Consider the following 12,500-nt stretch of genomic DNA (forward strand, 5'->3'; position numbering starts at 1 on the left):
GGGCGACCAACCTCTCGCTGCGCGGTGTCCAGGATGTCCAGGTTGACGGAGCCCTCGTAGGACAGGAAGTTGAAGACGTTGAGCCCTCGGACCGCCTCGGGCCCGCGTTGCTTATAACCGAATATCAGATCAATCCACTGGTGCAGCTGGCAGGACACAAACTCACTCTCCAACGCCTGAGCATGGAGACAGAGAGAGAGAGAGAGAGAGAGAGAGAGAGAGAGAGAGAGGAGAGAGAGTGGTATATAGAGAAAGATGTGGAGGAAGAGAGAGAGGGAGGGAGAGAGAGAGAGACAGAGAGAGAGAGAGAGAGAGAGAGAGGAGAGAGAGTGGTATATAGAGAAAGATGTGTAGGAAGAGAGAGAGTGGGAGGGAGAGAGAGACAGAGAGAGAGAGAGAGAGACAGAAAGAGAGAGAGAGTGGTATATAGAGAAAGATGGGGAGGAAGAGAGAGAGGGAGAGAGAGAAATGGCGAGGAAGAGAGAGGGAGAGAGAGCGAGAGAGAGAAAGAGAGAGATGATGATGATGATTAGGTGTCATACATTTATCCTGTTGTCTTGGTGCTGCCTGGCTTAGCTGCAGTTATCCTCAAATCCTAGTTTCCTAGTCTCCTACTGTAGTTTACTAATCTCCTAGTTTTCTAGTCTCCTAGTTCCCTAGTTTCCTAGTCTCCTAGTTTCCTAGTCTCTTCGTCTCCTAGTCCCCTAGTTTCCTAGTCTCCTAGTTTCCTAGTCTCTTCGTCTCCTAGTCCCCTAGTTTCCTAGTCTCCTAGTGTTCCCAGCTCCAGGTGTGTCTGTGCTTCTCACCATGCGGTTGATGCGGACAAAGTCCTCGGGCTTCTTGGCCCAGGCGGGCAGCTCCACGTCACACACGGCCATCCCATCCTCCCGCACCCCCAGCTCGTACTCGTTGCTGTTCACGAACATCTCCGGCAGGTAGTAAAACTCTGGGATCAGCTCCTGTTGGCCAACGCAGAAGATTGAAACGAGAGGACGCTTCCTGCTGCATTAATACATCCTATCCCCCTCACTGACCCCCCGCCCAGAGATAAAATGTGTCCATGACTTTTTCATAGCCTCTCACCAAATGTCCATGACTATATTTGTGCATCTTAATGAGTAAAGTAGCCTTTCAACTATATTGTTAGCAAGACCAATGAGTAACGTTATCTACGGCCCCACAGCCCTGACATTTTAAAATGTATATTCATGTGATGAGATTACGAACAGAATGTACTGATAAAAATGTACCGATAGTCAATTAACATTTTCAATAACTTTCCCAAAACTTTATAGACATAAAAAAAAAAAAAATCCAGGCCTGGAAAATGAAATGTCAAATTCTGTGACTTGTCCAGAGTTTCCATGACCATGGCGATCCTGCCCCGCCCCCTCCGGAGCCGTGTTACCTTGACGTCGGCCGTGTCCCTCTGGCAGGTCCTCCAGGCGCGGCCGATGCCAGAGAAGGCTCGGTCAGGGTGGTCGAACTTGTTCTCGTTGGCGTTGAGGAAGAACGTGGTGAAGGGTTCCTGGAGGGGGAGACAGAAGACACACACACACCTCAGGACCTGCTGGTTATCTCAGGTGGAAGGTGTGTGTGTGTGTGTGTGTGCGCGTGCGTGTGTGTGTGTGTGTGTGTGGGTGTGTGCGTGTGTGTGCGTGCGTGTGCGTGTGCGTGTGTGCGTGTGTGTGTACTCACTATGCAGAGCATCCACAGCAGGGTGGTGTGTGCGGTGGAGTAGAGGGTGGTGTAGTGTGTGTGTGTGTGTGTGTGTGTGTGTGTGTGTGTGTGTTTGTGTGTGTGCGTGTGTGTGTGTGCGTGTGTGTGTACTCACTATGCGGAGCATCCACAGCAGGGTGGTGTGTGTGTGTGTGTGTGTGTGCATGTGTGTGTGTGTGTGTGTGTGTGTACTCACTATGCGGAGCATCCACAGCAGGGTGGTGTGTGTGTGTGTGTGTGTGTGCATGTGTGTGTGTGTGTGTGTGTGTGTACTCACTATGCGGAGCATCCACAGCAGGGTGGTGTGTGCGGTGGAGTACAGGGTGGTGTAGTGGTGGGGGGGCGCCCCGTCCTCCTCCCCCCACGTCTCGTAGTGGTCCGCGTAGAACGCCGCCCGCTTGGGATTCAGCGCTCCGATTGGCTGGCGGGAACAACCACAGAAAACATCCAGGACGAAGAACCGTACATGACATTACATTACAGTCATTTGGCAGATGCTTTTATCCAAAGTCGCCAGTAAACCTATCAATAAATCAGGTCCAGTGGTGTGAGCCTCTGATTGGCTCGTACCTTGGACAGGTCTCTGAAGTTGCCGGGCAGAGTAAGGTCCAGCTCCTCCGACTCGTAGTTGGTCAGAACCCAGGGAAAGACGGGGTACTGGTTCAGATCGTTATACGTCCTCCCTGGGGGATGAGTGGGGGGGGGGGGAGAGAGAGAAGGTAGGAGAGGGAGAGAGGAGGAGAAGGAGGAGAAAGAGGAGGAGAAGGAGGAGAGAGAGGTGTTGAAGCCATGTTGAAGGGTAAAGAGTGGATGAGGGGGTTTGGGCCAGTGGTGGGAGGTACAGGAGAGGAGAGGGGGGAGGGGGGTAGGAGAGAGGTCAGAGAGAGGGCAGGAGGTTGGGGGGTAGGAGAGTGGGTGTGGGTCGATGGGAGGAGTCTTGGAAGGTTAAGGGCAGTGTTGGTGGGAGGAGTCTTGGGCAGTTAAGGGAGTTGTTGGTGGGAGGAGTCTGGGAGGATTAGGGTGGTGTTGGTGGGAGGGTCAGGGTTAGGGTGCTGTTGGTGTTGGGGTGGTGTTGGTGGGAGGGTCAGGGTTAGGGTGCTGTTGGTGGGAGGGTCAGGGTTAGGGTGCTGTTGGTGTAAGGGTGGTGTTGGTGGGAGGGTCAGGGTTAGGGTGCTGTTGGTGTTAGGGTGGTGTTGGTGGGAGGGTCAGGGTCAGGGTGCTGTTGGTGTTAGGGTGGTGTTGGTGGGAGGGTCAGGGTTAGGGTGCTGGTGGTGTTGGTGGGAGGGTCAGGGTTAGGGTGCTGTTGGTGTTAGGGTGCTGTTGGTGTTAGGGTGGTGTTGGTGGGAGGGTCAGGGTTAGGGTGCTGTTGGTGTTAGGGTGCTGTTGGTGTTAGGGTGGTGTTGGTCGGAGGGTCAGGGTTAGGGTGCTGTTGGTGTTAGGGTGGTGTTGGTGTTAGGGTGGTGTTGGTGGGAGTGATGGCCTCCTTACCTGCGATGGTGTTGAGGAACATGAGGTACTCAAAGTTGGAGATCTCTCTCCTCTGCCAGCGCTGCGTCATGTTGGACGACTTGAACAGCTGCCGGGGCGTGGCCAGGGAGATACGCCTGGAGGACGGACGGACGGACCCACACACACACGCACACGCACGCACACACGCACACACACACACACACACACACACACACACACGCACACACACACACAAACATGGACAGGTTTATAGAGATAATCATACAAACAAGGGCTATCGCCAGATACAGCCTCGCCCCACAATGCCAGACTCCCAGAAGCCGGCTAGTCAATATTGGCAGTTGCAAAACATATTTTACACCGTTGGAAAGCTAATATCTCCTCTTTCAAACGGTAGCAGTAACCTACAGTATATGAAGGGCACTGCTATCGAAAATGCGGGAGCACGCCACACATTAAATGCATTTATGCAGAGCCTTGTTTCTCAGGTAATACTAGTCGTGTGTGAATAGAGCTTTACTTGGCCTACAAGCTTAGCGTAACATAGCCAATGTCACGAAACTACAGTTCAGATACAGTAGCAGCCTACTTTTTTTTTTTTAAGATATTTTTTAGGGCTTTTCAGATGGGATAGGACAGTGTAGAGAGACAGGAAACGTGGGAGAGAGAGAGGGGAGGACATGCGGCACAGGACCCGAGCCGGGAATTGAACCCGGGTCCGCCACGCATAGGACTAGCCTTCATATGGGGCGCGCCTTACCTGGTGAGCTACCGGGGCGCCCCATAGCAGCCTACTTTTGACATAGCTAACATACACCATATCAGTCTGGAGGCCTGACATGAATTTCATTGAGTTGCCTCAGTCGATGCTACATCACCAAAGCAACATTAACATTTCATATCATATTCTTAGGCTCTGTCTGTAATTTGCACTCTTCAGCATTCCCCACCAATATTCCTGCTGCAAAGTCAGCCTCTTAATGACTCTTAATGGCCCTATAAAGTACTAAAGTTTAAAGTATTAGGCTTTTTATTGTTATTGAGGTGGTTACATACTGTTTGACCTTGATCTTCAGCCTCCAATCTTCACAAGCTAAAAACTGCATTTGCCCAACGCAATTAGAGGCTCCGCCCGCCCAACGGGATTTGATTGGCTAACAACTTTCGCAATTTTCAAGCTGCACTTCCCAGTGCAAGGTGATTGGCTAAACATTTTAACAAATACATGCCCATGGTGCGGACTATTAGTTAAAAACTTTAACTAATACACACGCTCATGGTGCGGACGACAGGCAGACAGACAGACAGACAGACAAGTCCCTATGTCTTGCCAGCCTCTCCGGACCCTTGGAGGACCCTTGTGTGTGTGTGTGTGTGTGTGTGTGTTACCTGGCCTGTGGCAGGCCGTAGCTGGTTCCCACTCCAACCCGTGGCAGACTGTAGACCACCCTCTTCACCGTGGCCTGGTCAGGGAAGTTAAACATCACAGAGGCTGGGGGGGAGGGAGAGAGAGAGAGAGAGAGAGAGAGAGAGAGAGAGAGAGAGAGAGAGAGAGAGAGAGAGAGAGAGAGAGAGAGAGAGAGAGAGAGAGGGCGGAGGTCATAACAGATTGAGTCAGCTACAGTATACAGTAATAGAAGAGAGGTAGCTTTATGTAGAGGTTAGTGAGGTGCTTTTGTGCATGTGTGTGCGCGTGTGTTTTTGCGTGTGTGTGTGTGTGTGTGTGTGTTCTTACTGCGGTTGGCCATGAAGACCTCGAGGGCGGTGTTCTGGAGGAGGTATCGTCTGGAGAACACCGCTCTGATCTCACTGAACATCCACTTGCCATGCAGACCCTCCGAGTAGGCCAGTACCTGCACACACACACCAAGGTTATTATAGTTAACGAAAACCAACAAAAAAACTGAAACTAGGTGTGGAAAAACATTTCAGTTAACTGAAATAAAAATAAAAACTAGGCTTTACAAAAAAACGATAACTAACTAAAACTGTATTGTGTGTTTACAAAACTAACTAAAATAAACAAAAATTATAGAGAAAATGTCCTTAGTTTTAGTCTTTTTCATTTCATACATAAGCCTAGTATTTTGGGTGGTTATGAAATCTATCCTCCATTTTTTTTTGCTGTGCCCCTGCGCAGAAGTAACCTGACATGCGCCAGATGGTTTGTTTCACACAGAGTGAAATAACGTGAGCTCACAAGATCAGGATGGTCTCACAAGGCTAGCACAGAAGAATAAAAAACTAAAACTAATACTGAAACTAATAAAAACGAAACTAAAACTAAGCATTTAAAAAAAAAACAACAACTAGTAAACCTGCTTTAAAACGAATCAAAATTAAACTGAAATTGAAAACAAAAAGTTAAAACAATATAAAAATAAAAACTAATGAAAAAAGCAAAACTATTATAACCTTAACACACACACACACAAAAACATACACACACACATGCATGCAAACACACACGCACACACACACGCACACGCACATACACACACACACACAAACGCACACACCAGGGACAGTCTAAAGATAGGGAGACTGCAACACACAAACACTGCCCCAGAAACCACACTCCTAAGCCTGATTCAGACAAAAGCTGAGATGCTTTTGATCATTAACTTTTTAGATTTGTTCCTACAGTAACTGCCCATTTGAAACTCTTAAGTTCCAAAACAGTGGTTTTCAACATTGTTTTGGACAAGGATGGCCAGGTCTAGCTTCTTCTAGCTTAAAGATGTTAGTTTAGCTTCACTGGAGTCTTATGCCGGGCTCAGACTACAGGATTTTTAGGCCGATTTATCCCCGATTCACCCCTCCCGACAATCGGAGGAGAAATCTGGTCTGGAACGTTGGTCGGGGCCGATGATCGGTCCAGATGATCTTGTAATGTGAGGGGTTTACAGATCCAATCTTATACCTCCCGATCGGCTCGCAGACCCATCGGAGCGGCCCCGATAATATCAAACATGTTTCATATTTAAGATTATTACGTCCCGACTTTACAAGTGAGACGGCGAGACCAGTGGTTCGTTGCTCCCTCGGGCACGATAAGATCCTGTAGTGTGTGATGAGCCGTTATTTTCAAATCTTGCTGTGTGTGCTCGTATGAGATGCGCAAGAAGAATATCTGTTAAGATTCTCCTTATGTGCGTGATGTAACCCGATTTCGAAATTGATTAGGATTTTAAATATCCTGTAGTGAGCCCGGCATTAGTTCTTCTAATAGGAATTCTCAGAGGAGGTGAAGAATACCGCGGCAGCGACATCTTTTCAGTTGAGCTGTTTGCACTTGTTGGAACGACATATACATACTGTACACATTGGGTGCTCCTACCACACAACAGGGAATGAACCCGTCATGCAGAGCACGCACAACAACAACAACAACAAGATATGGAACTCACACACGAATACAGACGCTGTACCTCACCTTTGCAACAAACAAATAAGGAGACCAATGTAATAATATGTCATAGCTAACCGAAAGGCTAACGACAAAACCGATGTTCTAAAGCTAGTGTCTCACCAAGGCTGTTGTTTGAACCAGACCTTTACACAAATACACACAGCCCCAGAACAGATAGCACACTCTTACAGTCACATGCACGCAGGTACACACACACACACACAGACACACAGACACACAGACACACACACAGACACACACACACACACACACACAGACACACACACACACAGACACACACACACACAGACACACAGACACACACACACACACACACACACACACAGACACACACACACACACAGACACACACACACACACACAGACACACAGACACACAGACACACAGACACACACACACACACACACACACACACACACACACAGACACACACAGACACACAGACACACACACACACAGTCAGACACACACACAGACACACACACACACACACAGACACACACACACACACACAGACACACACACACACACAGACACACAGACACACAGACACACACACACACACACACACACAGACACAGACACAGACACACACACACGGACACACACACACACACACAGACACACACACACACACACACACAGACACACACACACACACACAGACACACACACACACACACACACAGACACACACACACAGCCCCCCACCCCTGAGATGCCCCATGCTGTCGTACCTTGGCGTGGATGTTCTTGAAGGCGGGGTCGTCCTCATCCACCTCAAAGTAGATCTCTGTGGTGGTGATGGACAGCGTGCCGCGCGCAACAACCACCGGAGCCACCAGCTGAGCGGGCGTGCTCAGAATCACCGGGCCTGGGGAGGCAGACAGGGCCACGCCCCAGAACCATGACCACAACCCAGAGAAGCTCCCCCATACAACTCATAGGTCAATGTCAATGTCATTTGATTTATATAGCACCATTCATCAAGGATAAAAACATAAATCATATAAAGTAAACACAGTGAGAACAGATTTAAAATAAATACAAGTAAAAGCATTAAAAATCAACTCAAACAACAGATACTCATACTAATGCATGAAATCACATTCTGTTAATCAGTGAGATTCAGTTAAGATCAGAGCAGTATTTGGTCACGTCTGATTCCTAGCTTGGCTTATTAAGATCAGAGCTTTATTTGGTTTGGTGAATGATTCCAGGAACAGTTTGGTAAAAATTGATTCCAGGAGTGGTTAAGCAAACGATTCCATGAACAGTTTGGTGAATGATTAGAGCTCTGGTTTGGTGAATGATTCCTGGAAGTGTTTGGTAAATGAAGCCTGTGATTGGTTGTTGCTATTCGTCGTTAGTGTCTCCACACGCGGTTCAGATCTCCACCGTTACTGTACCTCTGGAGGTGAACACCCGCAGACGCAAACACACTACACAGGAAGGGACAACAGTCACATGTACATTCATCTCTGTCCTGCTTTAAGGTGTGTGTGTGTGTGTGTGTGTGTGTGTGTGTGTGTGTGTGTGTGTGTGTGTGTGTGTGTGTGTGTGTATGTGTGTGCCTAACCTGCCAGGTTGTCGATCTCTTTCTCCTGCAGCAGGCTGACAGCGTCATCGTCTCCCTCAAGCATTAGCTCCGCCTCCGGGTTCTGACATACCACCGATTGGCTGCGGAAGGTCTTCTTGGACTTAAGCCCCTCCTCCTCTTCCTCTGTGCCTGCATGCCATTGGTCAGTGAGACAGTTCGATTAAGTCATTAGGAGTTTTGAAAGCCAAGTTACAACCGTTGCTGCGTAGGACCGAAGGCCATCTAAAAAGACCCTAATAATTAGAATCATTCATACTACTAGGTGGCGCGTGAGCAGCCTCGATCCAATACATCACGGGCAAGACCACACAAATCCACAACAGAGACAATTAAATACGCTGTCATACAGGTGTGTAGCCTATATTCCAGGTGAAGCAAATAAGTGAAAGTTAAACTCCCTTCTGCTGTAGGTTTTAGCTAACAAATTGGTTTCCGCTGGTGAAAAGCTGCATCAATCACTTTCGCATCTTTCAATCATGCACAGTAGCCATGTTTCCATCCACATGTTTTATGCGAATTAAGTTATATCGAATTAAAAATGCCTTATGGAAACAGTAAAATTCGATTAAAAATCATGAAAATCGACAAAATGTTTGTACTGTCGATCTCATCGGATTTTCTCTTGTTCGATAAAAGTCCTTTGTGATAAATGCTTTATCCGATTTAAAGCTCTAGATGGAAACGCACGTTCACCGGCTTTATTCGCATTCATATTTTTTACGCGATCCTCACACAATTCGATTGACAAGTGGATGGAAACATGGCTAGTGAGTCACAAATGCCTCGTCCAATCTTTAGATTTGCACCTCATTATCTGACACACGAGGCACAGGAGATTGGCCTCTGGTCCGTCTCCGAGAGATGGAATGGGTGATAAATGGATATTGGGTAAATCCATGAAGACCTCTTGTGTGTACCAAGCAGGGTTGCAAAAATTCAGAGAATATTCATAACGGGAATTTATGGGAATTAATGGGAATAAATTCCTGTTAATTCCCATGAATTCCTAACAATTCTCATGGGAAGTTTATGAATATTCACAGAATGTTGCAGCCCTAATACCAAGGCCTATCTGTGTTTTCCAACCCTGTGTGGACGGTGGGAGGGAGAGGTAACTAACTGACCATAGTCCTCCAGGGCTTTCAGCGACACGTCAGCGTGGGTGGAGCCAAAGGCGTTCCGCACGAATCTCCGCCTCCTCCTCAGATCGTCCTCCCAGTAGTCCAGACGCCAGAAGTCGTGTAATTGACTGACGGGAGGATAGGGGAGAAAAGGCGGGTCGAAGGTCACAAACTAGCCTAAAGCCAGGGATGCTGCTAATCTCTGAGCTAGCATAGCATAGCATAACATGAGCCGTTCTAATTCCTCCTGATCATTACTATGAAGAGAGAAACGGACGCACGTGTCTGCATGCGAGAGTGTGTGTGTCTGTATCCCCAATATGTCCACAACCTCACAACCAAAGATGCTATAGATCACCAGGTAGAGACCACAATTAATTAGACCAGAAACAATTCTTCCATATTTGGTGCTACAGTATCCGATTCAAAATGCACGTTTCAAAATAGCAAAATGGCATTTCCACCCTGTTTTAAGAAAATGTATTGTACCTACATGTGTGGTGCATGTCTCGCTATAGGGTCTTAATAGTTAAGAGATCTACTCCAAGATGGCAGAGAAACTGGTATTTCAAAATAAATAAGTAAACACGTTTTTAAAAATTGTCCACAAATTGCAAGTACTTTTTCCAACAAAAATCCAAGGACTTGAAACAGACTGGGCATGAAGAGAGCACTAGCATGTTGTACAATTTCAGTGCAGTTGTATATACCTCCAAAAACAAGGAAATGACAGAGCTTAGCCAGTCCCAACAGTATGGCTATCAGAGTCTTCAGGCAGAAGAGTGACTCTCAGCAGATGTCACTTATCACAAGTCTTCTGTTGACCCCCCCCCCCCCCCCCACCCCCCAACACACAAACACACACACACACACAGACCTAGAGGCAGCTCTGAGTGACAGGCACATCAATCAAGTATGTGTGTGTGTGTGTGTGCATGTGAGAGAGAAAGATAGGGAGGGAGGGTGTTAACCCAACGCAATTAGAGGGTATTAGTTCCGACTGTGCGCTGTGATTGGTCAAGAGGCATTATGAACCGCGCTGATATGAGCGGTTGAATCACCTGCACCTGTGTTACTGTGTAGGCAACCCAATAGAATGTTCTAATTACGAGGGCAGTTGGGAGTTTCTCTAAGAAAGAAACACAAGAATAGAAGAATGTTGTAACACTACTTCCTATAAGATTAGTTAGCTGCTAAGGTTAGCTTGCTATTGTTACTTCCTATAAGATAGTGTTAGTTAGCTTCTAAGGTTAGCTTGCTGTTGTTATTTCCTATAAGATAGCATTAGTTAGCTGCTAAGGTTAGTGCGCTGTTGTTACTTCCTATACGATAGCGCTAGTTAGGTGCTAAGGTTAGCTTGCTGTTGTTACAGGTAGGCCCTATTTCCTTTAAGATAGCGTTAGTTAGCTGCTAAGGTTAGCTTGCTGTTGCTGCTGTGCTGATGAGCTGGTATGAGGTTACTTAGCAACAAGAAAGTATTTTGTGGTGCGGAATCCTGAATGCAGCACATTTGAATCACCTAAACTATTGTTTTTCCAGAATTTTTTTAGCGACAATGTACTCCTGTTGTATGAAAGCAATAATCTGCACTCTGGTGATTACAACCGCAGCACAGCCGTTCCTATATTCATGACATAGCATGGCTTGTCGTGTCCTATTGCTTAACCCTTTTAACCTTGAAAATACAGTGACAACATTTCAAATATTAATTGGATTGTCCCTATAATACTAGAAAGCACAGTTTCTCGGCTTTCAGCAAGTGTTGGAGTGATTTTTTAGATATTTTTTTTATATTATTAAATATTTGTTAGATATTTTTAAAATGTTGCCGGTGACGTGGTCGTATTAAAAGGGTTAAACAAGCCACGTGATGACAGCATAGTCTGATGACCGGCCCCTCCCACAGCCCTCTCACCTCTGTGACATCGTCCCCCATGCTCCGTGCTTATTGGTCAAGATGTTGAGGATCTTCTGTTTCAATTGGTTGGCGGTCACATGGTCCCTGTGCTTGGCTGCGCTGATCAGGTGGTCACACATCTTCTCCTCCTCCCTCCTGTCTGCAGCGTACTGGGCACAGTTAGACTGGAGGAGGGAGAGAGGGACACAGAGAGGTTAGAGAGGGACATGTTTGGGCTTTGAGATTGATACAAAGCCTGTTACAAAAAGAGAGAGAGAGAGAGAGAGAGAGAGAGAGAGAGAGAGAGAGTTCTTGCGTTTACCTCAAACTCTGCATGTTTGTGTACATCCTCAGCTCTCTGTCTGTTCAGGATGAACTCTGCCTCATTGGCAACGCGCACAATGTGGTCCTTCATAGCATGGCACAGGAGCCTGGGATGAGAGGGAGGGAGAGAGATGGAGAGAGGGAGGAGGGAGGAGGGAGAGATGAGAGAGAGGGATGGAGAGAGATGAGAGAGAAGGAGAGAGAGAGAGAGATGGAGATAAGAAGGAGGGAGAGAGAAGGGGGAGATAGATGGAGAGAAGGAGGAAGGAGAGATTGAGAGAGGTAGAGAGGAGGGAGAGAGATGGATATAAGGAGGAGAGAGAGAGAAGGAAGGAGATAGAGAGAGAAGGAGGAAGGAGAGATGGAGAGAGAAGGAGGAAGGATAGATGGAGAGAGGGAGAGAGAAAGATAGAGAGAGAAGGAGGGAGAGATGAGAGAGGGAGACAGAAGTAGAAGGGAGAGATGGAAAGAGAAGGAGGGAGAGATGGAGAGAAAAAGAGAGGGGGAGATGGGGAGAGAGGGAGAGAGAAGAAGGGGGAGAGAAATAATGGAAATGAGAGGGGGAGGAGGAATAAAAGAGAGAATAGGAGCTTATAGTTATAACTTCCTGGTTTAAGCACTGGGCCGTCCAAGATGGCCGTTTCTGAGGCATGAGAAGGCGAGCACAGATGTGCGGATTGTTGGGGACGTGTGAGTGATCAGCTGAGGAGATAGATTACCTTCCCTCGTTGATGAGTTCGATGAAGGCCAGCCCGGCGTTCTTCTGAATCGAGTTCTGCCACTCCTGAAAACATGATGAACAGACGTACAGGAAATGTGTTTTATATGCAATTAAGAAAACAATCCTGAATCCTTTCTACTGTGTAGGGTACGTATGTGTACGTTTGAACGCGTGAGTGTGCGTATGTGTGTGCGCATGCGTGTAGGTGTGTGTG

At 47.3% G+C, this 12,500-nt stretch overlaps 1 protein-coding gene across 1 annotated transcript in view; it reads right to left on the reverse strand.

Moving 5' to 3' along the window:
• The window catches only part of LOC311318962 (neurobeachin-like), a gene marked incomplete at both ends in the record, with an annotated part of 100,104 nt that overhangs the window by 5,337 nt on the left and 82,267 nt on the right, over nucleotides 1-12,500 (reverse strand). The window contains 14 exons of the mRNA XM_084450396.1: nucleotides 12-176; nucleotides 807-959; nucleotides 1,409-1,528; nucleotides 1,997-2,140; nucleotides 2,290-2,402; nucleotides 3,208-3,323; nucleotides 4,579-4,681; nucleotides 4,925-5,042; nucleotides 7,361-7,497; nucleotides 8,203-8,352; nucleotides 9,348-9,472; nucleotides 11,260-11,426; nucleotides 11,564-11,672; nucleotides 12,285-12,349. Coding sequence (XP_084306522.1) covers nucleotides 12-176; nucleotides 807-959; nucleotides 1,409-1,528; nucleotides 1,997-2,140; nucleotides 2,290-2,402; nucleotides 3,208-3,323; nucleotides 4,579-4,681; nucleotides 4,925-5,042; nucleotides 7,361-7,497; nucleotides 8,203-8,352; nucleotides 9,348-9,472; nucleotides 11,260-11,426; nucleotides 11,564-11,672; nucleotides 12,285-12,349 — 1,785 coding nt within the window. The remainder of the gene's footprint in view (nucleotides 1-11; nucleotides 177-806; nucleotides 960-1,408; nucleotides 1,529-1,996; nucleotides 2,141-2,289; nucleotides 2,403-3,207; nucleotides 3,324-4,578; nucleotides 4,682-4,924; nucleotides 5,043-7,360; nucleotides 7,498-8,202; nucleotides 8,353-9,347; nucleotides 9,473-11,259; nucleotides 11,427-11,563; nucleotides 11,673-12,284; nucleotides 12,350-12,500) is intronic.

The sequence above is a fragment of the Borostomias antarcticus genome (genome assembly GCF_949987555.1).
Source record: "Borostomias antarcticus genome assembly, chromosome: 15".
Taxonomy (NCBI): Eukaryota; Metazoa; Chordata; class Actinopteri; order Stomiiformes; family Stomiidae; genus Borostomias; species Borostomias antarcticus.